Below are 24,474 nucleotides of genomic sequence, written 5' to 3'. Positions count from 1 at the left end.
ACGACGCTCATTCGAAAACCACTCTATACAATGTATAGTGATTTATCCGGTGGATAGCGCTATCCACCTTTTGAACAACTGGGACCTGGAGCAGTAAGGACTGCACAGTTAGTTTGTGCGCGACCTTCTGTGCGAGAGGTCCCATTTCGATTCCTAGCGATATCACATCCTTGCTTCGACTTCTTTCCATTCTGTGTAGCTTCAGGTAGCTTTGAATACCCTTAAAACGGAGCAGTGATGGAAAGAGGGAGCTAAAATGAGCGCACCGTCGGCTTCCTGGTAGAAAAACCCCCTAGAGGGCAAAGGAACTTCGACGTTAAATAAGGTGTACCTACCTTTACTCACAGAAAACAAAACAAAACAAAAATGAGCAAAATAAGGACGTTCTTAACCAAGAGAAAATGAGGGGGCAGAGAGGGAGGCTCCCGGTCCAGACCTTGGGATATGTCATGTCCACGAAAGTTATTTTTTGACGAGCGAAAGTCTTTGTTCTAGCGGAAGTCTGTCTTCCGACACGTCCGCATGCGTTTTGAAAAGAAAATGAAGAATATCAATATTCATCAGCCTTCCACGTGCGCCGCCATTTTCTTTTTTCGCTGAAAACCTGAGAGCGACGCAAGACTACATGCGGACGTCTCGGAAGACGCTGGAACAAAGACTTCCGTGCGTCTAAAAATAACTTCCGTGGACATGACATATCCCGCCCAACGCCCTGAGCCTCACTCTCTGTCCCCTCATTTTCTCTTGTCTTAACTGACTGTCAGCCTGGGTGTGTTCTTAGTATTTTCTTAAAATTTTGGTTAATTATTAATCTCAGCGTGAGCGTTCTAAGTTGAAAAGGTTCTTACAAAACATACCTTCTCTAGAGAAGAAAACACAATGCTTTATTTCAAGAAATAAATACGATGCAAGGCAACCGCGACATCGGTTATGAGCACATCTCCATTACTGGATGCAGTCACGAACCACGGACTTTCAATGATCGCGATTTCATCGGTTATGGAATAAAGAAAATCCCCATCTAATGTGTATACTTGAACTCTGTAGTTGCCAGTATCACAAATGATGAGTTGATTAAATTTATCAACGGCCAGTCCAACCGGATTAAGCAAATTTTGATCATCAGATCCGGAGTTTCCTATGTCATACAGAAAAATACCGTCATCATCAAACACTTTGACACAATCTTCTCTCTGATAGGACGCAAAGAACATGCTGTTGTGATAAAAAACAAACTCGGCTGTCTCATGGCAATCCGGTGGACTGAATTCCTGAAGCAAGTCCTTCCCGTCCGGGGAGAGGACCTTGATCGTCCTGTCGCCTACGTCACTCACGATCACGTGACCTTTTCCTTCTGGTTTTACAAACACACTGAGTGGACGAACAAGGTGATCACTAAAGCGATTGATGAACTGACCTTGCGCGGTAAAAACCGACATCTGCTCTTTGTGCGCAATCTCTTCACGACTGAATACGAGATTATCATTTCTTAAAAATGCGACCGAGATTGGATGACCAATGTCCAAAGCATTTTGCACGCGCGGTCCTCTTTGAGATCCGCCACCGCCAACTGTCTTCTGATATTTCCACTGCTTATCAAAGAACTGAATTCGCTTGCTACTGTAACCAGCCACAGCAATTTGGCCCGTTCGCTCGTTCACTGCAACGCTCCACGGAAAGACAAAAGCAGATGGACCTTCACCACAATATGGAGTTGCATCTTTGTAACGGTGTGGAGTTACTTGTACCCGCCAGGGACTAGCACTCAGCGGTCGCCCGTTCACTTCGATTCTCACGTGATGTAAACCAGCACTTCGTGCCAAGAATTGCACAATGTAAGTTCCATCTTTACAATCTCGCACACTATCCTCGCTCTCTTCTCCTCCTTGTGGATCGATAATTGTGACTGCCACTTGGTCCTCTTCATTATAAACCTGCCTTCCTTCTGAATCTCGGGTTGTAATTTTGAATCCTGTTCTCACATTTACGTCTGCTTCCCTCAGACCTCTTCCGTCCACTGTTGATTGAGAGACATCGGTATGACTGACAATAATTCGATCCTCCAACAAATGACTTGAAACTTTTACTGATTTGTTCTCAGTACAATCTTTCCAAACGTAATCAACATGCCCTGGTCTGTAGATTTCCACTTTACGACCATTCAGTTCTTCTTCTTGGATACTAGAAGTCTCGTCACCAATCTCAAGAATTTCAACACCGCCGCTGTGTTGTAAAATACTTTTATCATGTTCAATGGCAGATTTTAGATACGAAACGTGAGACTGAAGTTCTGCTAGTCGCTTTTGGTGTTCCCTTTGTTGTGTCTCGTTAATATCCTTTAATTTCTGTCTTGTCTTTGCTTCATGTTCCCACAAACGTTGTACAAAACTCTCCACAGCTATCGTCACCTTATTTTGCGCGTCAATGATTTCTTGTTCACTGATACTTATCAGTCTGCCTTGCTCCTTGATTTTAGCTTCAAAAACGAGTACTTGGCTTTCAGCTTTCTCGAGAAATTTCTGTCTTTGCATTTTTACTTCTTCAGCTGCCTGTTGTACGTCTACCTTTTGGTGGTGATTATGGCGCGTTTGTCCGCACTTGAGACATATACAAACCTCGCAATCCACACAGTAGTATTGCAGCGTTTCATTGTTGTGGTACTTTTCTTTGCACATGGCAGGTTGGGAAGCCTTTTCCTTTTCAAACTTGTCCTCTCCTTTTTGGTCTTAAAGTGAGAATCATAATGACAATAGTAACAATAGCAAAAACCATAATACTAATGATGATGATGATTATAGAGCGAGTTTCAATTGAGTGTCGTAAAACCAAAACCAAAGTAATTACTTTGGCCAATCAAAAAGGACGGAGACAATCCGGTAAGCCAATCAAAACTCGAAGTAATTACACGTAGCCGACACAAAGGGCGGGAAAATGTGCACGCGCGAGCCACGATTGGTTTTGGTTTCACTTCTGATTTGTTGAAAAAGTGGCGCGAGAACTTTGAAGCAATCACTGAGTGAAGTTATCATAAACCAAAGCAATTCGCTAATTATTGTCAACACTCAATTGAAACCGCTCTATCCCAGCAATAATAATAACATCGCAATATAAATGAAAGCGCTCAGATGGCGACCTTGTTGAGAACAGCACATATCCCCAGAAAGATGTTGCATCTGTAAGCTGCAGGAAGGAGCTGAGATTTGACACGAAATACCCAGCAAGAAGATCCAAGAGAATAAAAAAAATGACTTGTATGTATCGCTGGGGCACTAATTGGGAATACCGCTGTACAGAAATCAAATCAACGCATATTAAATCGTAGGGAGGTTTTTGAGGAGAAGGGAAAACCGGAGCACTCAGTACCCGGGGAAAAATCTCTCGTAGCAGAATAGAGAACCAACAAACTCAACCCACATGTGACGCCAGGGCTGGGAATCGAATCCGGGCCACATTTGTAGGAGGAGAGTGCACTCACCACTGCGCCAAGAAGAAGAAGAAGAAGACGACGACACCCCAAGTCTATTCCTAAGGTCAAATGGGACGATTATACATACGTACATACTTAATCGACCGCTCCCCATAGGGGCTTTTCAGGGCCAATGAAACACACTTAACGAAACGACGGAACAGAACAACAACAACAACAACTGTTAAGAACCCTAATTGGCTGGAGGCAAACCAGTTGGCTATTTACAAGTACAACTGGGAAGTTGAACCAGGGACTACCAGGAACAAATTCAACACGTGGTCAGAGCGGGTCTTGAGGCCGGGGTCTCCGGATCTCAAGCAAGCGCCCTAACCACTGGGCCACACATCCCAAGTGATGAACTGCTGGACCTTGCTAAGAAAAAAGATACTGAGATCATTAACATATTTCGCTAGATGGGTTCCTGACCTTGCACAGAGGCCTAACGAGCGATCTGTTGTGGGAGGAAACTGATAGAAGGCCTTGGACAAGTCGGTCGCCTTCTTCTGAGAGGGGAAAGTAATGACCTGTTTTAACGATCAAATTTCCGAGTAATATGTGAGATACCTGCGTCGCGTGCAAAGCGTATGAGGTTAAACAAGAGACGTTCTGAGCCATGGACGGAAACCGGAAATGAATATTTCGCGTGCCAGGACAGTAGTCTCTCCTAGATTTTCAAAGTAACCGTCTCTGATAGTGAAAAGATACTTAACAATACAAATGTGGTGGAGTGAGTACAGGTTAAATAGGAAAACAGCTCACTTCCGGTTGCCGCCCTTGGCTTCAAACGTCGCGTTTAAACGAATAGTACGGGTGTTCAGCAATAGAGCGTTTTCACATGACGTCACGGCGATCACGATGGTGTTCCAAAACAAAGGAACGGCGGCCATGATGGTGCACCAAACTAATCCTCCAGGAATTGAACTCTATTTTTGTGCAAATAATTTCTTTTGTTTCAGTAATCCAATATGGCTACTGGTTACGTGAGAGATAAGGTAAAGATTTGTTTCCATATCTCAAAGTGCCCTTGGACGTGAGGGGCCTGGAACAACAAAACTGAAACAGCCCAAACCCATACAAAAATGCTAACCTTAGGCCTAAACAATGTGCTTTAGATAATGTTTTGGCCTAAGGTTAGCATTTTTGTAAAGGTTTGCGTTGTTTCAGCTATTGTACCCTTCACCCCCTAGCGCCACCCCAGGCCCCTCACGTCCAAGGACACTTTGAGATATGGAAACAAGTCTTAACCGAGAGAAAACACTCTACAGGTAAGGAGTTCGGCCTTATGAAGGGAAGAGTCCTCGAATTAAAGAGGGGAGAGGTACCTTCCTGATGGGCTTAAAACAACGATGGCAGTGGAAGATGACGGTTTCTAGTACGTCGGCGCCCTTTGGCACGATGATGTTTGTCACGAACGAATGAAGGAGTATTACCGAAAACTGAAAGGAAGTCATGAAGTAAAGACTGACTGGAAAGAACACTGTTTTGATTATGAATATATACAACAGTATGAAGCATGGGTATCATTCAGTGCACTGCGCGAAAACAAAACATATGTTGAGATAAAAAGTCAAGAAAGCAGATGACAATCTATGGAATGTCCTACTAGTAATAATGAACTGCTGGAACTGCTCTTCCATCACACTATTGCCTTGAGCCGAGTTTCTTACTGGAAAACAACAAATAACTCAGAAACGGATGGACGGGTTGGTTTCTCAAGAAACCGTGGATCATTGGGTGAGTACAACATGAGAATTTCTAACGAGACTGCCACCGTCAAAAGATGAATGGGACCAACGATTCTAGCATTAGTCCTTGGTCAGATCGACCTGGAAACAGCATCGGGTAAGGATAGCACGGAAGGACCTCTCACCTCTCATTTATGTCTGTGCACCCCAAGATAGTGTGCATGACGTATCTATGAGACATAGATGGACATCAGTGGATTTTCCTACCGGTTATTTCCTTACGAGCCGCTAAGGCATCTAACTTCCTCATGATCTCATTTAGTTGTTCCTTCATGTTATCTTCGTCTTTTTTCCATTGAATGAATAGTGCTGTGTAATGTTTCTGCATCTCTGGATCCATGCACTCATCTTTGAGACTGTCAACAGCAGCTTCGTATGTACTTCCGCCTAATCTAACCAGAGTATCCCGTATGTCACGCCAGTATGTAGAGAAGGTGGTATCATCCACTGAAGCCCTCTCTGCATGAGCATACACCGCATTTCTAAAATGCTTAATACGGGCAATGTCCGCTTCAAGACTGTGGTCTGTTGCAACTGGTAAATTGTCCCAGCCAGTGGAGGGAGGAACCAAACCGCATACATTTCTCAACAAAATCGTTAATAAAGTCATATCAAAGTCGCTTGATGACACAGTTGTTGGGGTAGAAGGAAAGAGTTTTCCCCATTGAACTTCATTTATGACCCTTTTATTCTTTAGACTTTGTAATGTTGGTCGATTTGCTGATAACACCTTGTGGAGGATTCTTGGGGAATGGATGCTGTCAAATGTGTCCCTTAAAGCTTGACTTCCAACGTCTACCAGAAGACGACAAAGTCGCAAGTGGTTTGTGGTATCCCTTGTTGATGTAACGTTCGGTGCTGCGAAAGCCATGAAGAGTCTCTTTTCAATTCTGTGAAATATAAGAAAACAATTGCAAAGCAACCGTTGCGGTTCTACTTTCCGCAACGTTTTTGGCCGTTGCAAAGTATGTTTCATTGGGCAATGATTCGTGCAACTTGTCTCGCAATGGCGTTGCGAGACAAGTTGCACGAATGACATTGAGGCTTCTTTCAAGTCGAAAAATGACATAATATTAGTTGCCACAGTAACTAATCCTCCTACTAATCCTTCAGTTTCACGCTTGTCTTTTCAAGAGCAGAAGTAGGTGACCTATATTTTTACAATCGTTTCCCGCACTTCCAGTATTCTTCACGTCCTGCAGAAATTAGACACAGTAAAGATGTAATTTTGATTTAATCACTTTTTCTCGAACTTTTTTTTTTAAAGTTGGATAAAGGTAAATGCTATTTGTCAAAAACAGTCAACTTGGCAATGACAAGTCATGGCTTTCTTTTTCTTTGGCACATCAATTTGGTTGCTGATAACAAGGTGACTGAAGATAATCCATTCAATGACGCGTTTAATCATATCAAAACTGAATTCCTTGCCAAGACTTCAGTTTGTTTCCAATCGAGGAAAGCTCTTTTCTCAGAAATCAACTTTGTAAACACTGTTAGCCAAGCCTTTACATTCCGGGTAAAAGATTCATACTGGCTTTCTTGTCATGCCGCAGAAAGATTTTAAAAAAATCTACCTCAAGAAAACATTGCGTTAATTTAATCGATCACGCGCGTTCATTCTCTCGTCATGCCATGCCTAAGAGGCCAAGCTAAGTGGTCGATCCGGTGTCACAGTGATACAGACCCCTTGTCATGATTGTTATTTTTGAGTTGACAACAGTGTCCCTACCAGAGAAGTCGTGATATGTGTGTTACGACACACATACAGCTGCACATATAACTGTGACAACGGTTGTAATTTTGTTGTGCGCTCTTCCCTGCTACCAGAGGCCTCTTTTCTTTTGCGTTCGCTGGGCTGGCGAATATGAGAAAACAGACCTCTACCATGGGTCGAAACTCAGTTTCATCCAATCGCCTTTCACGACCTTGGACGGCACTCTTCAAACCGCATGCCCCAATGAAATATTTGCTGACTGTGACTTGTGCCCGCTGTGTCGCGCGCATTCCTTCACAGTAATTCCGCTGTTGTTGAATGAGTCTACACAACTTGAAGTTTGGTCGCTTCAGTAAGCGCCGCGCATGCTCAACACAGTGAATTTCGACCCATGGAAGAGGTCTCTTTTCCCGTACTCGTCAGCCCAGCGAAGGTAACAAAAAGAGGGACCTCTGCAAGCAGGGAATGTTCGCCCCAGCTATAACTTCTGCAAGGAACTCGTATCTCCAGGATACCTTTCTAACGAGCTTTATTGCAAGTTCAACCTCTAGAAATGTCTTGGTGACAACTAAATTGACGATTGCTAAAAGCGCATTAAGAAGCATGCTGGAGACTCCAGTTCCCTAGCGGAAGTTATACCGTTCAAAATCTAGGAATGGCCGCTTTAGGTGTTGGTGCTAAGAAACTGACCGAAGATCTGCACATGTAACGAAACTAATAACAGGAAAGCGAAACGAAAACTGAAATGAAAAATGACTCCTATATTACAGCAATAAATACTGGTATACTTCCAGTTTTTGCCTTGATCGCCTTTCATTACAACCCTTCTCGCATCACCAAAACCCGCGTGACTGCATATGGAATATAAAATCGCAAAAATACTCTTGTCGTAAAATGTATAAAATTCATCATAAAATACCAGTTTCACTATGGAAACAAATAAATTCTTGGCATAAATAATCTGTTAAGATATAAGTCAAACCATTTTCAGAATTGAAAGTGCTGAAGATCACGCAAACTGACGAGCGAATGCGTGACTGGTTTCCGTTGGAACAACGTGACTTCGCTTGCAACTGCACTGTGTCATGTGACGCATCTCTCTCTTTTCCTGCCCCTGGTCTGCAGTCCGTCTTAGCCTTTTACATCCCACTCATACGACAAATAACTCACAATGAAATTCCGACCAAAAAAATTAATAACGCTGATGACTGGGCGTTTAGAGACACTAAATGGTTGCCGACGATACCCAAATTAAATGAAGATACCCCCAACAAAAAAGCATTGTACTTTGTGGTGCATGCATACGCTACAGCCAGAAAATTTAGTCAAAACATCGACTTTGGTCTCCAGACTAAGGGGCTGTCTAAGTGAAGGAGAAAACGATCCGTGTAGCAGGAAGCTCATGGATGACAAAACAGTCTTTCGATTGGTTAACATTTCGTTATAAAATGGTTCCGACGGGTACCTGAATATCCAGCTGCCGCCATGTTTGCGTTCTTGCTCCTCCGTATAGTACTACGATCATGTTCCGAGTAAAAATTGTTTACATGGTCTTCCTATCTCTCAGCGGGAAATCCTATAACGGGGAAAATACTAGCACTATGGCAAATTGTAACTTGTTGATTGTTCACTTAATTCAGGATCACACATGTGCTGATCCATCTCCTACGATTTTCCGTGTGCTTAATACTTATGTAAACATGCAGTTCCTGAGGTAGGTTGGATTTAGCTTACGAGTTTGTTTTCTTACGTTTTACGCACATACTTGAGCTCTTCGTTTTACAAATTTCGTCCTCAAGCTACAGTTTTAAGGGAAGAGAAAAACTGTTCAACTCCGTAAGTCTCCGAAAAAGAAGAAATCCAAACCGTTGCCTTCCCGGAATTCGACCCCTCGTGAAGAAGCTACCGCGCATTACGCATTTAAACTTACTAGAAATATACTCACTATTGGGAGAACGAAACATAGTACAAACCTCACGAACTTTCATAAATTCAGTCTAGTCGTACTCGCGAACTCCAGTCCTTCAATGCAAAGATTTGAGGAATCTTTGAAATCATTGGTAGCTCCCAGATCCCATGCCCTCATAGGTCAACATATTGGAAGGCGGCTTCTGGCTCTAAGCGCGTGGATCACGTTTTCTTTATTCAGTTCGCACGCTAAAAATTTCACTTGGCCTTCCCAGCTGAGAGATTCTGTCTTCCTGCTATCAAAACCCCAATCGAGAGTTCAGAGCTTCCTAATGCTGAGGAAAGCCCTCCCTCCGTGTGAACAGCCCCAAAGATTGCAACAGGTTGTACAAGCCCGACAAGTTGTGTTCAGGGCCCTGTCTTAGGTCGAATTTTCGTCCATACAGATTGATCAACTGAATAACAACACTACTAATAATAACAATATTAAAGGAATAAATTAAGCAACAACTTGTTTGGTTTCCTTTATTATACATGTATTCTACACCTGCCAAGTGTCATGCCTAAAGCGTGATTCTCACGACGGCGGATCGAAAACTTCGATGTCACGCCTACTCACGCCTGTGTTCCAATTTCTTGGGTTGAACCGTTAAAGCCATTACAGAATTGACTGACACATTTTGAAAAATATATTAATTACTTAAAGAAACTGAAACCGATGAGAGAAAATAAAAGTCCAAGTGAATGATCCACTTTCTCCGAATTCTCATATTTTTTTGCAGGGAAAGGTAAGTTGGGAACGAGAAGGTCAAATTCCCGTTCCGGTAATGGTACCAAATTTGGTTGTGGTTCCTTTCAACCACAAGCTATGTAAAATGTTATAAATATTCAAATCATCAATCAAAGTATTCGCAAGACGGAAGTCTTCGGAACATCTTCGGACACCTTCGGATATCGGAGCCCTACAAAAAACCGTATAAATTTAAAAAAGTTGGCAGGTATAGTATTCAATCGATTAGCTGGCACTGTTATGCCTTAAAATCATGTCATTACGACCACTTTTTCATGACTGCAATATAATATTCCTTCATTGACTAAGCTTGTTTGCTCACACTGTGAGTGTCATTCAATTTTGTGTACTCCATCTTAGCTAGCCCACTCCAAAACAAAAGAGAACTTGGTGAAAATACATGCAGCCTTTCTTTTGTAAACAATCCATATTTAACAACCATTTCCTATCAGGGACTACTATCCTTAAACGACCATTTTACTCGCATGACCACTTTGTCAATATTAATGATTTTTGTTTTTCAGTCGGATACAGTTTCAATAAAAACTCATTTTAGCCACAGCTGCTCAAATTTCTTAATGACCTGGACCACTTATCACACAAAACCTCTTTTGCTTTGGTTCATGTTAGTGATTTTTCTCTACAGCACACTGAAGTGATGGTGTAATGCACACCACTGCTCACTTTCCTACAGACTAATAACAATAGTAATAATGACTATTATAATAACAGTACCGATGATGATGAAAATGATGGTACTAATAATTTTGATTTGGAGCCATAAAAAGTGTCTGCAACTTTCTGTATCAGTGAGAGTTTGTCAGATAGTTCCTTCCATACATTTCTTTGTAGTTTAGTTTTGCAATTTGACTCACAATGAGAAGTCAGCAAGGCGAAAGTTTTCAGTAGAGGAAAACGTTTGGAATTATTTTCTGCCAGCCAGTTCTAAAGAAAAAATTAATCATACATTTAACTATACTAGTGTTCAAAGTCACTGTTAGGAGCCCACTATCCTGTCACTGTATGGTCCTCTAGAATATCACTGATACTTATTATTGATATTATTATGCATCAACACTGGATATTGTTATCTCAAACAATCAAGTACCCGGTAATTTTTTTTCATAAAACACCCTGCTTACTGGCCAAATTGCAGTGACCTAATTACAGTGTGTTGGCCAATCAAGGTAATACAATTTCTACCAGAGTCCATAAAATGTTGTAGCTTGTGCAGGACATGTTCATCCCTTAGGCACCAGCTCACATCTTTTAGGATAACATCCATTCTTTGCAAAATAAACAACAGCCTTCTAAATTTTAAGGCAAGTTTCTTGCTAGAAGGATTGTTTCCAGAAAATGCTAACCTGATTGCCGTACCTTCCAGAACAAGAAGAGCTTGGAATTTAAAATTAAAAACATCTTTTAGAAACTGGACTGCATTGTTTCTACACATCATTGTGATGTGTTTCTCTCCATTACTTGCTTTTTTGGGATCTGGTTTAAAAGGGAAATGTGCTGACAACAATTTGAGTTCTTTCCCTATCTTGTCAAGCCTTCTGTGAATCTTGCAAATGAAACTTGACATTCTGGCCTTTCTGCTTGTAACTGCGACATGCTCAAGGGACATAACATGCACATGATTAGTTGCCAGTGTAACCTTCCTCAGGTTCACAACATTGCGGCATTGATGAGGGAAAGACCACTTTCCAAGACACACCCAACAGAACTCTTTAAAACACAAGATGCAAGTCATGTGATCACAGCCCCAACCTTTTTCCACTGGATAAGAGCAGAAGGGACAATGCTTTACTTGAACGCTGGTAATTAGTTTATTCTTCCGAGAAGTTGAGGTCATGATCCTTGCGTAAGCAGCATTTTTTTTCCTGAAGACCCTTGCCTCTTCACACGTTGCTGGCCAATGAGCGTCTTCTTGACACCTGAAGCACCACATGGTGCCACAGGCACATGCCACTGGCAACGATTGGACATTGCTAATGCAATCATTACCATCAACAAAGGAGTCTTGTGGAACTGCTACCTTGCAAATCAGTTTGCATTGGTCTGCTGGGCACCATTTCCATTGAGGGTTGATTTCAATCAATGTATACAGCTTTTTGGTTCGGTATTTGCCATACAATGATGGCAACAAGGACATCAATAAAACATCATCCACTCCTGCAATACACTTGTACCCAGGGCACTTCAGATTAGTATGGCCAAGCTCAATCTGGGTCCTCAGGTGAGCTTTCCAGCAGTCATTGCAGAAGTTGTGCCCACAAGCATTCAGTAACGTAAAGCTTCCATTGATATCGCCACCTGAAATTAAATAATGACTGATTACCGGTATAATGATTTATAAATACCAAATACATGCATAGAAGATTTTTTCAGTAAGGGTGTTCCTGGGATGTGTTTGTTATTGCGCATACGTTCTGCGCATCTTGAGATACTCGGATTTCCTATCGGCGCTGCTTATTAATACAGGGATATTTTTGCGTGGTTCAAAACTATGCCAAGAAAGCAGAACTTAGCAAGTGCTCTTGGTATCCAAAAAGAAAATTGGGGGTAACCATGCATTTTTCAGAGATAATTAAGCTTCAATTTGGAAAAGAATGCCATACATTGCTTTGTATTTTAAAGCTTTTTACAAATATTGTTGATTGATTATCTTTGCAAAATGCACGGTAACCCCCAGTTTTCTTTTTCAATTTCAATAACACTAGTTAAGATCTGCTTTTCCCTAATTCAGTTAACTGCGCAAATATCCCTTTGAATCAGTAGGCACCATCCTTAATAGATTTTACCCTGTCTAATGCCAGAATATTTTACTTGTCAATGGGGAAAAGGAGGGGTTCAGGAGTCCATGGGTTAAGGGAAAGGGTTAAGTAATGGAAAAGAGCGCATTATTATTTCAGAGAGGTAATTTATGATCACAAACATTTTTACCTTTAGTGTGCATGTCCATGTAGCATATTTCACACTCTTGTTGTTTGTTATATCTTGGTGTCACTGACTGAGGGTCTTCTGTTTGAGCAACAGAATCTGCGATCTTTTTCTGTGCTCCATGCGCTGAATAAGTCTTGGATGTCCATCCAAACAACTTGGTGAAGATTTCCAAGGAAAGACGTGGTTGTCTTGGTTCTCTGTAGTCTACTTTACATTTGTTACACTCCTTCACCTCTCCAGGAAAACAAATTCTTGATACATTTAGAAGGTCTCCAAGAGTCCAGATTTCTTGTTCCACACTTCTGGCCTTGATCTGAGAAGTGAATAACCCTGAAACTCTTTCAGCAGTATCAATGTCACCACAGGTGACTAAATTAACAAAGGCTTTCACTTCTCTGGTAATGCTACCAACATGACCCTCAAATAGTCTGAACACAATGAAACAATCCTTATATCTGCTAGGGACTGACAAAAGCTGTGTAATGTTAAGGAGGAATGATCGTGGGTAGCTACCTCCTTCCTTGTACATAGTACCCCATTCCTGTGCAAGAGTTTCCTGAACAATTTCTTGCCTTATCAACATGATGGCTACACAGTCATTTCCAACGGGATAAATACATGTAGGTTCTACTAGTTGTGAACGGACATCGCAAGCCAGCAAAGCTCTCTTTTCAGGTGATCTATTATTTTGGTTTCTTCTCTGGTATTTACGTCCTTTATGTGGCTGTCGCTTTGATGAGTCAATGGCATGATTTCTTACATCCAATAGTGACGAGCCTTCCCTGATTTCGCCCAACACCTTGAGATGTGTTTCCTTCATCTCATGATCACTATCAACATAAATACATTTCTGTTGTGAGACCGGCTCACGTGGTCTTAGATTACTCTCTATAGATTTTCCATTTTGTGACATACTCAAGGGTTGGGATAATGCACGATCCACCAACAAACCCAAGTCCATTTTGAGACGAGGAGTTCTTTCAAGCAGCTCAACTAAGTTCTCTTCGTCTTCCATTTCAAAAGATTCATAGTCATTCAGTTCATCATAATCATTTTCAACTATTTGCTTGGCGACAGAAGATTTCTTCCTTCTCCCGAGAAAGGAAGCAGGTCTCTTTATTTTCTCGCCAAATCCTGAGTGATCGCGAATGGGGTAGGCCACTTCGAATCTTGTCTTCGAATTCACATTTAACTTTTCAGCGTTTTTAGGAAAACTAATAGCTCGCGGACGCTTGCGTTTCTGCTTTTTTCTAGCTACGTTACTGGAGTCAAACATCTCGTTCGTTGAATGGAACACCGAGCAAGAAATTTGACTGCGACGTTTGCTACTGCTTTCCTCCATGTATCGCTCAACCACAACGACTTCTCCCACCTCAAATTCCGAACTGTTTGTCTTTATCATTTCTGGAAGCATCCAACGATTTTGCTTCCCAAGCGAATACGTCACAAGATCTTCTTCCCTCTGATCCCCTTGTAATGAAGCATCGTAGATGGTAGAATGAATCAAAAGACCTTCAGAAGTCCTCTTTCCACGAGTACGCGCAAAGCTGGAACGAATGGTTCGGCCAACAAATCCGGCGGCTTTTCCGTTCTTCCCTTCCATTGCTACCTCTTTGTATCTCTTATCCGTTATCAAATAGATTTATTTCTTTTATACTAGCCGAAAGTAACAGAAAGATAAAATAAATGGGCATTGGCCGTCCTTTATACCTGCTTCTCGCCATATTTACAGCTGCTGTTTCTCTTGATGGTGCAATCTTGAGAAAGCACTAAAAATAACATTCCCCGTCATTGGTTAATTGCGTGACCCTATAGGATGGAATGGTGGAACGGCGGAATTGCGGAATACACGAAATATTCTAAAATACAGGGAATATTTTCAAACACGGAATATATGGAACATTGTAAATCCCGGAAGTATACGGAATATTCTAAAACGCGGGATGAGAGGAAGGTCTTTTAAAAAAAGGTCATAAATATTACATTTTTTGCCCGTGAGCAGTCTGGGTATGATAAAATAACTTCGGATGGTACTTTTACTTTTCCTTGCGTCAAAAGATATAAAAATGTATAAATATATATCACCACTAGGCCAGTTCTCGCTTGAACAAGACGAGGTCACTGGCCGGCGGGTCGGCGTTGCCTGCCTTGTCAATTTTCTTGACTCTCCAACTGGCGGTCAAGAAAAGATCTCTTAAAACTGACGCCTAAAACAGCTTAAAACGACCAAAAACATAACACAGCACTCGGTGGACATTTTGTTCGATCTTTAATTGAATTATTTCCTTTCAAACTTTATTGCCGAGGTAGCAAATCGCAACCGCTGCAATGTATTTATCCCCCTACAGATCGCTATAACAACAACACCGACAGAGATTGGTCCGCCTGTGACAGATCATAACAACATCGTGTATGAACGAATCAGGTTTTGTACAAAGACCTTCAAAAGGGCACTGACTTAGCAAATCAGCCTGCAAAACAAAGGATAACATGTCGTACATTATGTTTTTAAGACAACTGAGACACTTATCATCGTCTTTCTCCATTTTTCCTTCTCTGAGTGTGGGAAGGTGCGCCTGCCATGTTTCGGCACAGTCCCAGAGGCACAAAAACCGGAAGCAAGGAAACTTATCACCCACGGGTGAAATACTCCATATTTTCCGTGTTTTAGAATATTCCATATATTCTGTATTTTAGAATGTTCCGTGTATTCCGCTATTCCACCATTCTATCGCATAGGGTCACCCGGTGAATTAGAGCATTAAATTTTGATCTGGGGACTTCTGGCCCGGGACCTCTGGGGACGAAAACCGGAAGTGAACATTTCGCATGCCAGGAGAGTCCAAGTGGTGTCTCCCGGATTTTTAGACCAGAGTTTTAAAGTTTGTGGGGAGGGAGAATGGGACCGACACAAAAAACGGGCTGCAAAGGAGGCTAGGTTTTAAAATAAAAGATACTCTGCAATTATTATTTGACTACCGTAGCTCCGTGAGCGAGCAAGATGAACCAAATTCCGCGCTGAGATTGGTTACCCGAAAGGGGAAAAACAGAGAGCTCGAAAAATATATAAATTGTGGAGGCAGTGTAGCCGAGTGGTTAGGGCGCTTGCCTTGAGATTCGGAGATCCCGGGTTCAAGACCCGCTCTGACCACTCTTTGAATTTGTTCCTGAAAATCCCTGGTTCAACTTCCCAGCTGCACTTGTAAATAGCCAACTGGTTTGCCTCCAGCCAGTTGGGATTCTTAACAGTTGTAGTTGTTGTGTTCTGTTGTTTCGTTGATTCTTTTTCATTGGCCCTGAAAAGCCCCTATGGGGAACGGTCAATTAAAGTATGTATGCATGTATGTATCTATGTATGCATCGTTTCGAGGCTGCTGCCTCTTCATCAGTGGATAAAAAGCAACTGTAAATTGTGCGCGTGACATAATGAAAAGCAACTGTAATTTTGACTAGTTTATTTACAAACTTTGCGCAACACCGTTTTCTTCTTTTTTTACAAAGAGAGAGCTCTACTGCCCGCTCGGGATTTCTCGCTTGGTCCCGCAAGATCAAAGATCATTTTTTTGGTGTTTTATCCTATATAATAAACCCTTTATCGACCAAGCTTGTTCGGTCAATATGGCTGGATATTGGTCTCGTTCTTTTTTGTGTGTTAATGGGCATAAACACGAACGAGGCCAATATCCAGCCATCTTGACCTCACGCTTGGTCAATAACCCATTTATATCCCCATATATATAAATATACTTGTTTGAAGACAAGTCCAATGGGGAAAAAGCTTACTCTCGGTACTTTGGTGATGTCCAAAAGCTAAAAATAAGTTGTTACTTTATCTTGATAAGTCGAGTGTTCTGATTGGACCGTGAAACTACAAACCAATCAAACGCTTGGTTATTTTCGTGGGTTGTTGCACCACGATTGCAAAGATCAAGGGGTTTTCCCTAATATTTCCCAATAAAAGGTGCCTTTTTCCCTCCACCAGTATTTTATGTACATTGATTGATAACGGTTTAAACACGAAGATTTTTGCAACCATGGTTTTGAAGACAGGAAAATTTGGTCGAACGGTGCGCTCCAGCTTCAGAGCAAATGCAACCAAAAGGTCTGAAGGACTGCTGATTAAGACCTTCGGCGATAAAAAGCAAAGAGGAGAACACAGCATAAATTATTCGCTTGGTAAGCAAAATCGCTGGCTTCTTCCAGAGGTGATCAAGACGGGTTGTTCTGATTGTGATAACGTAGAATCAGAAGAAGTTGTTCTAGTAGAGCGATACCTGAACCAAGGAAGCTCAAAACGTCATCGAGCAGACTGTATCTCTGTATTCAGTTCTACAGATGGGACCACTCGAGCATGTAAGCGCAGAATGGCACGAGAGGAAGACCTCCTCGGTGACATCGACTCAGAAACAACGCGATACGATATTGCATACCCGTCTCCTTTTACAAAACTGCATAGGGTTGGTAAATCGGATGTCAAGGCACAGGCCACCCAATTTGGTACCAAGAAAAACAGTTTTGTCAACTGGGCCATTGAAGAAGGCTTAGATGAAATAAATTTCCCTGAAACCCATTTTCAAGATGAAGAGGATGCCTTAAACAATTTCAATGACCAAACACATCATCCATCTTCCAGTAATATGGATAGCTCCTCAACATTTATAGATCTATCATTACTTATCAGAGGCTCTTCACAAAGGACAAAGATGCCTGCTAAAAAGAAAAGAATTCGGTCAAAAAAATACTCCAGCATATGTGAAACAAGAAAAGGAGGAATCATTTATGTTGAAAAGGATGACGCAAACTGTGTTGGACATGAAGAAACTGATGCTCATAAAAGATTGACATATCAGGAAGATGGGCATCAGTGGGACGATTATGGTGATGAGGTAGAGGAGGCTTATTTCCAAGAACAAGAGTGGCAAATAGGGCACAATATAAGAGGAAGGGGTCGTGGAAGAGGAAGAGGAAGGGGATGGCAAAGTTACAGAAGGGGTTACCGCGGAAAGTATCGTGGGGACAGTCATTACATGGTGGCAACACCTGATCTGCCGTTAGAATTGGTGCAAACCCTTTCAAGCCCCAATGAAGACTGCTTTTTCTCACTCTTCCTGAACAATAAAGAAATCTGTGTTTCCTCTTTGACTGAAAAATGGGAAGGAAAGTTTATGGAAGGTGCCAGTTTCCCAAGAACATTTATTTTGAATGTGACTCCTGAAAGTTCTTACTGTCATGAAGAAATCTTTGTTTTGTTCAGGCTTTTTGAAAATATCTGGGATCACAGCACAAGCCAGACCAAATCTCAAGTGGACACATGTGTCATTTGTTCAAATGAAAATACCAATGAAGTAGTCTCAAAGGAATTTGTGACTTGGTTGAAAGCAAAAAATGCAGTGGAAAAGGTCTGCTCCCTGGAGGAAGTGGTTGGCATTGCTATGAAATGTTTCCAGTCAGTTGTCATCAATAAACCTGTTTACCAGAAACCAGGCAAAGCAACGCTTTCTATTGACATATTCTCAGAACTGTTTGGTTGGCAATCAGAGGCATTCTCACTTGAGATGGCACAACAAGAAGTGAGAAAGACGTTGCTAAACAACACTGACCAAGATGAATTGGAAAATTGGTCTGCACCAGAAGATTACAAAGCAGTTGATCATTATAAACAAGTAGAGTGTGGGATATGTTTCACAGCATTTGACTGCAATGGTGAGCTTTTGTAGTGAATTTGTAATAAATTAATTGCATTCCAAATTCAGCTACAATAGTCAAGAGAATGGTGTATGACAACTGCAGACTGCCTACGAACAGCGCTGACAAACAGTATATAAGCACCCATTTCAAATAGCACTGATAAACAGTATTTAAGTCTAAGCACCCATTTTAAAATGGTTAGCTTTCAATAACTGGGATTTAGGGTTAGTCTCCAGATCTCTGCAGTCTGTTAAGTGTCAGACACCAGCAAGAGATTTATTGGTATTAAGAATGGCCATACAATTTTTTTATATGAGGTGGCTAATATAAGCTTAATTTGACAAAAAATCTGTTCTGTGAAACAAAAGTCTTGATTAAGATCTTACGCACTGAAAAAGGAAGTTCAAGGTGGCTTGGGTTTGATTTCTAAACTTGACATTGTTGTTTCTCTACTGTCTTCAATGGTTTGTGCATGCTTCCTGGATACAAGTCAGAGAGAAACCTCTAATGTTAAAGTGAAGTAAAAAATAGGAGTGCCCTGTGATAACTAAAAACTTATTTAATGATACTTGTAAGTGTCATTGATCACTGGAGAACACTACACCTGTAGACAACTGGCTTGAGGGGAGAAAGCTTGTGATTAGCATGTGTCATTAATTGTTTTGAAAAGCATTTTGACAAAGTTTGTGGTGAATTTTCCTCTTCTACTGTCGACACATTTAATGTCACAGTAGTAACTTTTAATCATATGTTAAATATAATATGTCATTAAATAAATTATATGATTATAAGTTTTGCCAAGAGTAGGAAAGAATGCAAAAAAAAAAACCGAATTTTTTTTTAATGTGCATTTTACTAAAGACGATGCACTAAATACTGGTAATAATTTTGCTAATGTAGGAGGGAGAACTTATTCGTGATTTGTTCAATAAGCCCTGATATTTGACAGAATGCAATATATTTATCTTGATGTTTTGAAATTTGAGGAGGTGAATGTCCTATTTAAATAATTAATTGCTATTTTTGTATGCATTGTTCAGTTATAAAAGCATTGTTTTGAATAACAGCAGATTCTTATACTTTAATGAATAACTGAATTAGATATTGATAATAAAATTATTATAATAAGTTATTATTTTATTTCAGGTGGCAATATCAATGGCAGCTTTACCTTACTGAATGCTTGTGGGCACAAGTTCTGCAATGACTGCTGGAAAACTCATCTGAGGACCCAGATTGAGCTTGGCCACACTAATCTGAAGTGCCCTGGGCATAAGTGTATTTCAGGAGTGGATGATGTTACATTGATGTCCTTGGTGCCATCATTGTACAGCAAGTATATCACCAAAAAATCAAATAAACTATTGGAAATCAACCCTCAGTGGAAATGGTGCCCAGCAAACCAGTGCAGATTAGTTGTCAAGGTAACAATACCACCAGCCTCTTCATTGGTTAACAATGGGCATGTGACCAGCACTAAGCCTGTGCCTATTATGTGTGAGTGTGGCACCATGTGGTGTTTTAAGTGCTTGCAGGATGCCCACTGGCCAGCCACATGCAAAGATGCACAAGTTTTCAGGGAGAAAAACAAAGGCTATGCCAAAACAATCAGGAATGGCCTTGCAGGTAATGCTCCACCAATATTGAGTGTTCAGGTCAAGAAATGTCCATCTTGCCTTTACCCAATTGAGAAAGGTTTAGGGTGTCCTCACATGATGTGTGGTTTATGCAATAAAGAATTCTGCTGGAATTGCCTGGGCATCTGGGATTGGACACATCATTGTAAGTTAACCGTCCAAAAACGTGACGTTGCACTACCAGTGTGTACAAAGCATTTGAGGACTTACCAACATTTTGCAGTAACACATCGCTTGGCCAGGTCAAGCAAAGGGATTTGCAAAACCCTCAAGACGTTGGATAAAGTGGACAAACATATGGAAATTTGTGGGAAATTGCCACTTAAGAATAATGAGTGGAAAAGCCGAAAAGATCATTGTAAAACAAGTCTGACTCTGCCCCAGAGGGGAAACTGTGCATCAGTTCAAGACATACGTGAAGTGTCCATCTTTTATTTCCATGCACTCCTTACACTAGAGGGGCTTGCTATCCTCTTAAGCTTCAACAAAGACTCAACAGACAAAAGACTGGTTTTGACATTTCAAAGGTTAGACTTCATCACTGAAAAAATCAGTGGCTTGCTGGGCAACTTAACACTGTGCTATGAAAAAGATAGAGTTGAAAGACTTAAACATCTTGTTAAATGTGGCAAGGAATGTTTTATCACTATCAGAAGGCTCAAAAAGTAGTTGCCAAAAATTAGAAAAGAACATTGAACTGTGAACAACGATCATATTAGCACCTAATGCTATTTTCCAAGTGTTTATAGACTTGATTATATTACCTGTAATTATTATGTTAAACTTGGTAGGATATGAAAATAAAATATTGCACTGTACCGTTGTTTGACGTAGTATGCACATTTAACCCTTCAAACATTCTAAGCTTCATGCTACTCTGGCTTAAAATGAATGCAACTCAACTAAAAGTTATGATTCAATACTGTGTTCTATCGCAACGATTTAAGTTGCATTCTGTCTGATGCATGAATTTTATGGTGGAATCTTGTCGGATTATATGAACGCCTACAGGAAGCTTCATAGTTGTGAGACCTCCTTTAATACTGAGGTTGACAGAAGAGTGAAGGGCGATGTGTGATAGGGGTGAGCTTGTTGCCTCTATGGATCTCTCTAAAGCGTTTGAGGTAATTCAGTATCCACTTCTTTACTTGAAGCTTAAAGCTTAACAGTATGAACGGTGTAAGTTCTCTCAGGTAGATGTCAGAGAGTAAAGGTTGGGGACATCTGCTCCAGCTGGGAAAGCATCTGGCGTGGGTGTCCCTCAGTTGAGTGAGTTAGGACCAAGGCTATCTAACATGTTTATCAACGATCTCTTCTTCCGCATTGAGAGGACCAAACTTAACGGTTATGCAGACAACCATCAGCTTTATTACTCCCGCATCGATCTGATAGTTTATGATACATATTTATCTCATTCCTGATTTTAAAACCTGTAAACTCAGTGGTATGAATATGATCAGGTAGCGCATTCTAAACTTAATTTAATAAAGACCGTATTAACTGGTAGCTCTAGGTTTACTAAATGGACAGAGTGTAATTTCTGTGAGGATCATAAGAAGCAGACTTGAGCAAAAACTTATTTTCCATATAAGCAGGAAAATCCTTAAAACATACACACAGTACAGTATGGTGTCTGTGGTCCAAGAGAAAAAAGTCAAAAAGGATAATCTTGAATAACTTATCTGAATCAAAACGCCAAGAACTGAAATTTTCCATGAAGATTGCTTTTTCGTTTCTTGCGATAATGTTAAATTGGCAAGTTCCAAACTGAAATATTTCTCTTGTAATTTGAAAAAAACGTGACCATCATCGCGAGCTCTTCGTCCGCAAATTTCAATGGTCCTTGGTCCACGAATTATTTAAGCAGCCCCAAAAAAACCCTGTGAATCCCAATAATTTCTGTACAAACATGAAAATTTATTTATTCTTTATTATCCTTGAGATATCTCAGCTACAGTCGTAGTTGACGTCGTTGTGAGTATAGAATCTGCTTTTATTTTCAGTTGACCATCTCCCAACACAAGCTCCATTTCATTATAAGACTGTGTAGGTATTCTACACATACAAAAGAAGGTAACCCGTTCGTAAACATGTACAAACAAGATTTTGAAAATATTCAGTTAAAGCAAAGACCTTTTCCATTTATCAAAGGTTTTCTTAATCTGCTTTGCGAAATTTAAGTTCTCTGGGGTCAGAAGTAGTATAAGTCGCGGTACCAAGGATCCCTATGCGAAAATTGTTGATATTTTTCAAGAGTAGATAAAACGAAAGTTAAAAACTCTGCAGCAAATTCGTTCCCAACCTCAGAAAATAGTTTATCTTATCTTTACACAAGCCAAGTAAACATGACCATGTGATGTACCAGTAACAGTGAAGCTTCAACATCCCCACCCCTGGGCAATCCCCCGGGGATTTGAATTTTTGGAAATCTTTTGTTCAAATTCTCCCCTCCCCGGGCCAAAAAGCTGTTCAAATGCCTCATCATAGGTCCATTTCAGGTGATCAAATGCCCCCACCCCCGGGAAAATTACCAGATTTTTATAAACTGAATGCATTGGTTTTACGCAGTTTCATGCAACGACACTAAGTACAATCCATACATTGATTCCATTATTTATACACCTACATATCAATCATCGCACATGTATTAAAATATTCATAAATGCACCGGGTCGGTCAAAGCAATTGACCTAAACAAATCGTATCCGGCGACGTAGGTATTGTATTGAATTATTGTTTATATTGTAAATACAATTTAATATATTTATATTCAAAGATAATATAAATTGGTTCAATAATACCTTCAAATACGGAACAAAGTTTGTGGAGGCCTTTGCTTTTCAACCAATCAGCCACAAATACGGAATCTTTACCTTTGAATGCATTTGTCTCCGCCGTGATTTATGTTGGAAAGGTAATATGAAATCGAGGCTAGCGATCAAATTCGCCGCCCTCTTTGAGTGTTGATCAAATGCCCCGCCCCCCGTCGAGCGCGCGCGGGCGGGCAGGAAAAGGAGTCAAATTCCCAGGGGGTATAGCGACGGGGTATGCCCGAGGGAGGATATTGAAGCTTTAATTTGACTGGTACATAAGTTACGGAGCCGGAAAAGTAGAGACTTTCTACAAAGACAGATTAACACACATGTCAACAAACTTGAATTCCGCACAATCACCAATAGCGGGAAAGCGGAAATTTCGTCACGTGAAAGAAGATCATATTCAGAAGAAGACCGGAGAGAAAATTTATTTTTCGTATGCAATAGCAGGAAAATCATTAAAAGACAGACTTTTATACAGTAATATGAGGAAAGTTTGGACGCGCTTATAGGCATAGTGATGTAGAATTTGACTTTAGTGGTAAGAGGGCAGGTAACCTGCAAATATAAATTTAATTATTATACCTTTTCCTTGACAAGAAATCACGAAAGGCCAGTGTTTTGCTACGAGGATAACAGCAGAAGGAGAACTACTTTGTCGCGAATTTTCCATAATAAAACTTCAAAAGTCTACGTTAAACAGCACACACCAAGGCTCCTCCCTCGTATCTGGGTGGTATCTGGCTAAAAATTTTCTTCTCGCTTTTTCCTCCGGTCGCGCTTCAGCCATTTGATGAGGGTCCAGGAACGATGGGCTCCTGTGAGGACCAGTCCCGTGCTTCTCAAGTTGCTTCCTTCATGCCCAAAAAGAATTCTGGGTAATTCTGCCATTCCATGATAAGGGAAGACCCCCGATTCTCATTTCATAGATTTTTTATAAGCGCCGGGCCACCCAATCTTACCAGCAAAATACAGCATCGATTGTATCGGTAGGTCCTGGAATTCGTCCACAGAAAGGCCAGAGAGACAACTTCACTCGTGAACCGCCATGTTTGGAACAAGAAGACCAGACAGGCACGGTTCTTAGGTTACGTTTATGCCTGTAGAATCAATTGAAATGTCAGCAAGTTCCCTGTAAAAACCAGCATCTTGTTTTTGTTTTTGGTATGGTACGTATTGGAAAGCCAGAACATTAACGTATGCGCTGACCGAATGTTTGAACAAGAGAGAAAAACGCAGTACCTCCAGACATGGCGCTGGAGCGTCGTACCAAACGAGCCATCCCGGAATTTCGGCCCGTGCGATCGCTTTTGGACGCAGTTGGCCCTTCGCTACTATCTGCTACCGTGCGTGCCTCCCGGTACGGCATTGAGGGAGAGATATGTCGGCCCCTAAACCATATGAGACAAATCCCACGCCTCGCTCACAGCTCCATACCGCCCTGGTCAATTTAACGTAAGAATTCGATGGCTTATATATTCAAGGGAAAAATAATATTATGATGTCATATGGTAAGCACTGGAGTCGCAGATTACAAAGTGTACACACGCGCCCTGCTAAAGGTACATACATGCATAAACTTTATTTCATCTCGAATTTCAGAATAAGTACAAGCAGGGTTATATCTTCGAAACATTACATTTAAAGCTAAAGTACATAGCATCTACAGATACATATTAATTAACTAAAGACATAAACTTTAAGGATATTTTAATTAAAAAGAAAAGCCGCTATACAAAATGCGGCCCTGGATTCTCCTTA

At 41.0% G+C, this 24,474-nt stretch overlaps 3 protein-coding genes across 6 annotated transcripts; 1 reads left to right on the top strand and 2 right to left on the bottom strand.

Moving 5' to 3' along the window:
• Positions 1-865: 865 nt before the first annotated feature.
• LOC138026037 (tripartite motif-containing protein 3-like) lies at positions 866-22,754 on the bottom strand. Of its 4 annotated transcripts, none has more exons than XM_068873215.1 (4): positions 22,699-22,754; positions 8,394-8,504; positions 5,422-6,104; positions 866-2,725 (listed from the first exon to the last, which is right to left on the bottom strand). In XM_068873215.1, exons 3-4 carry the CDS (start codon positions 6,083-6,085, stop codon positions 885-887), a joined length of 2,505 nt encoding a protein of 834 aa, XP_068729316.1. In that variant the 5' UTR covers positions 6,086-6,104; positions 8,394-8,504; positions 22,699-22,754; the 3' UTR covers positions 866-884. The 4 variants fall into 4 exon arrangements, with proteins under 4 accessions (XP_068729316.1, XP_068729314.1, XP_068729315.1 ...); XM_068873213.1 differs by lacking the exon at positions 22,699-22,754 and adding an exon at positions 8,902-8,985; XM_068873214.1 differs by lacking the exon at positions 22,699-22,754 and adding an exon at positions 8,874-8,892.
• On the bottom strand, positions 9,348-14,321 carry LOC138026925 (uncharacterized). The gene is made up of 2 exons (XM_068874391.1): positions 12,573-14,321; positions 9,348-11,942 (listed from the first exon to the last, which is right to left on the bottom strand). Exons 1-2 carry the CDS (start codon positions 14,173-14,175, stop codon positions 10,765-10,767), a joined length of 2,781 nt encoding a protein of 926 aa, XP_068730492.1. The 5' UTR covers positions 14,176-14,321; the 3' UTR covers positions 9,348-10,764.
• LOC138027034 (uncharacterized) lies at positions 16,562-20,715 on the top strand. Its single transcript, XM_068874535.1, has 2 exons — positions 16,562-18,275; positions 19,407-20,715. Exons 1-2 carry the CDS (start codon positions 16,607-16,609, stop codon positions 20,564-20,566), a joined length of 2,829 nt encoding a protein of 942 aa, XP_068730636.1. The 5' UTR covers positions 16,562-16,606; the 3' UTR covers positions 20,567-20,715.
• Positions 22,755-24,474: the final 1,720 nt, after the last annotated feature.

The sequence above is a fragment of the Montipora capricornis genome, chromosome 12, assembly GCF_036669925.1.
Source record: "Montipora capricornis isolate CH-2021 chromosome 12, ASM3666992v2, whole genome shotgun sequence".
In the NCBI taxonomy this organism is placed as follows: Eukaryota; Metazoa; Cnidaria; class Anthozoa; order Scleractinia; family Acroporidae; genus Montipora; species Montipora capricornis.
The sequence above is the reverse complement of the archived record's forward strand: the minus strand, read 5'-3'. Positions and strand labels throughout refer to the sequence as shown.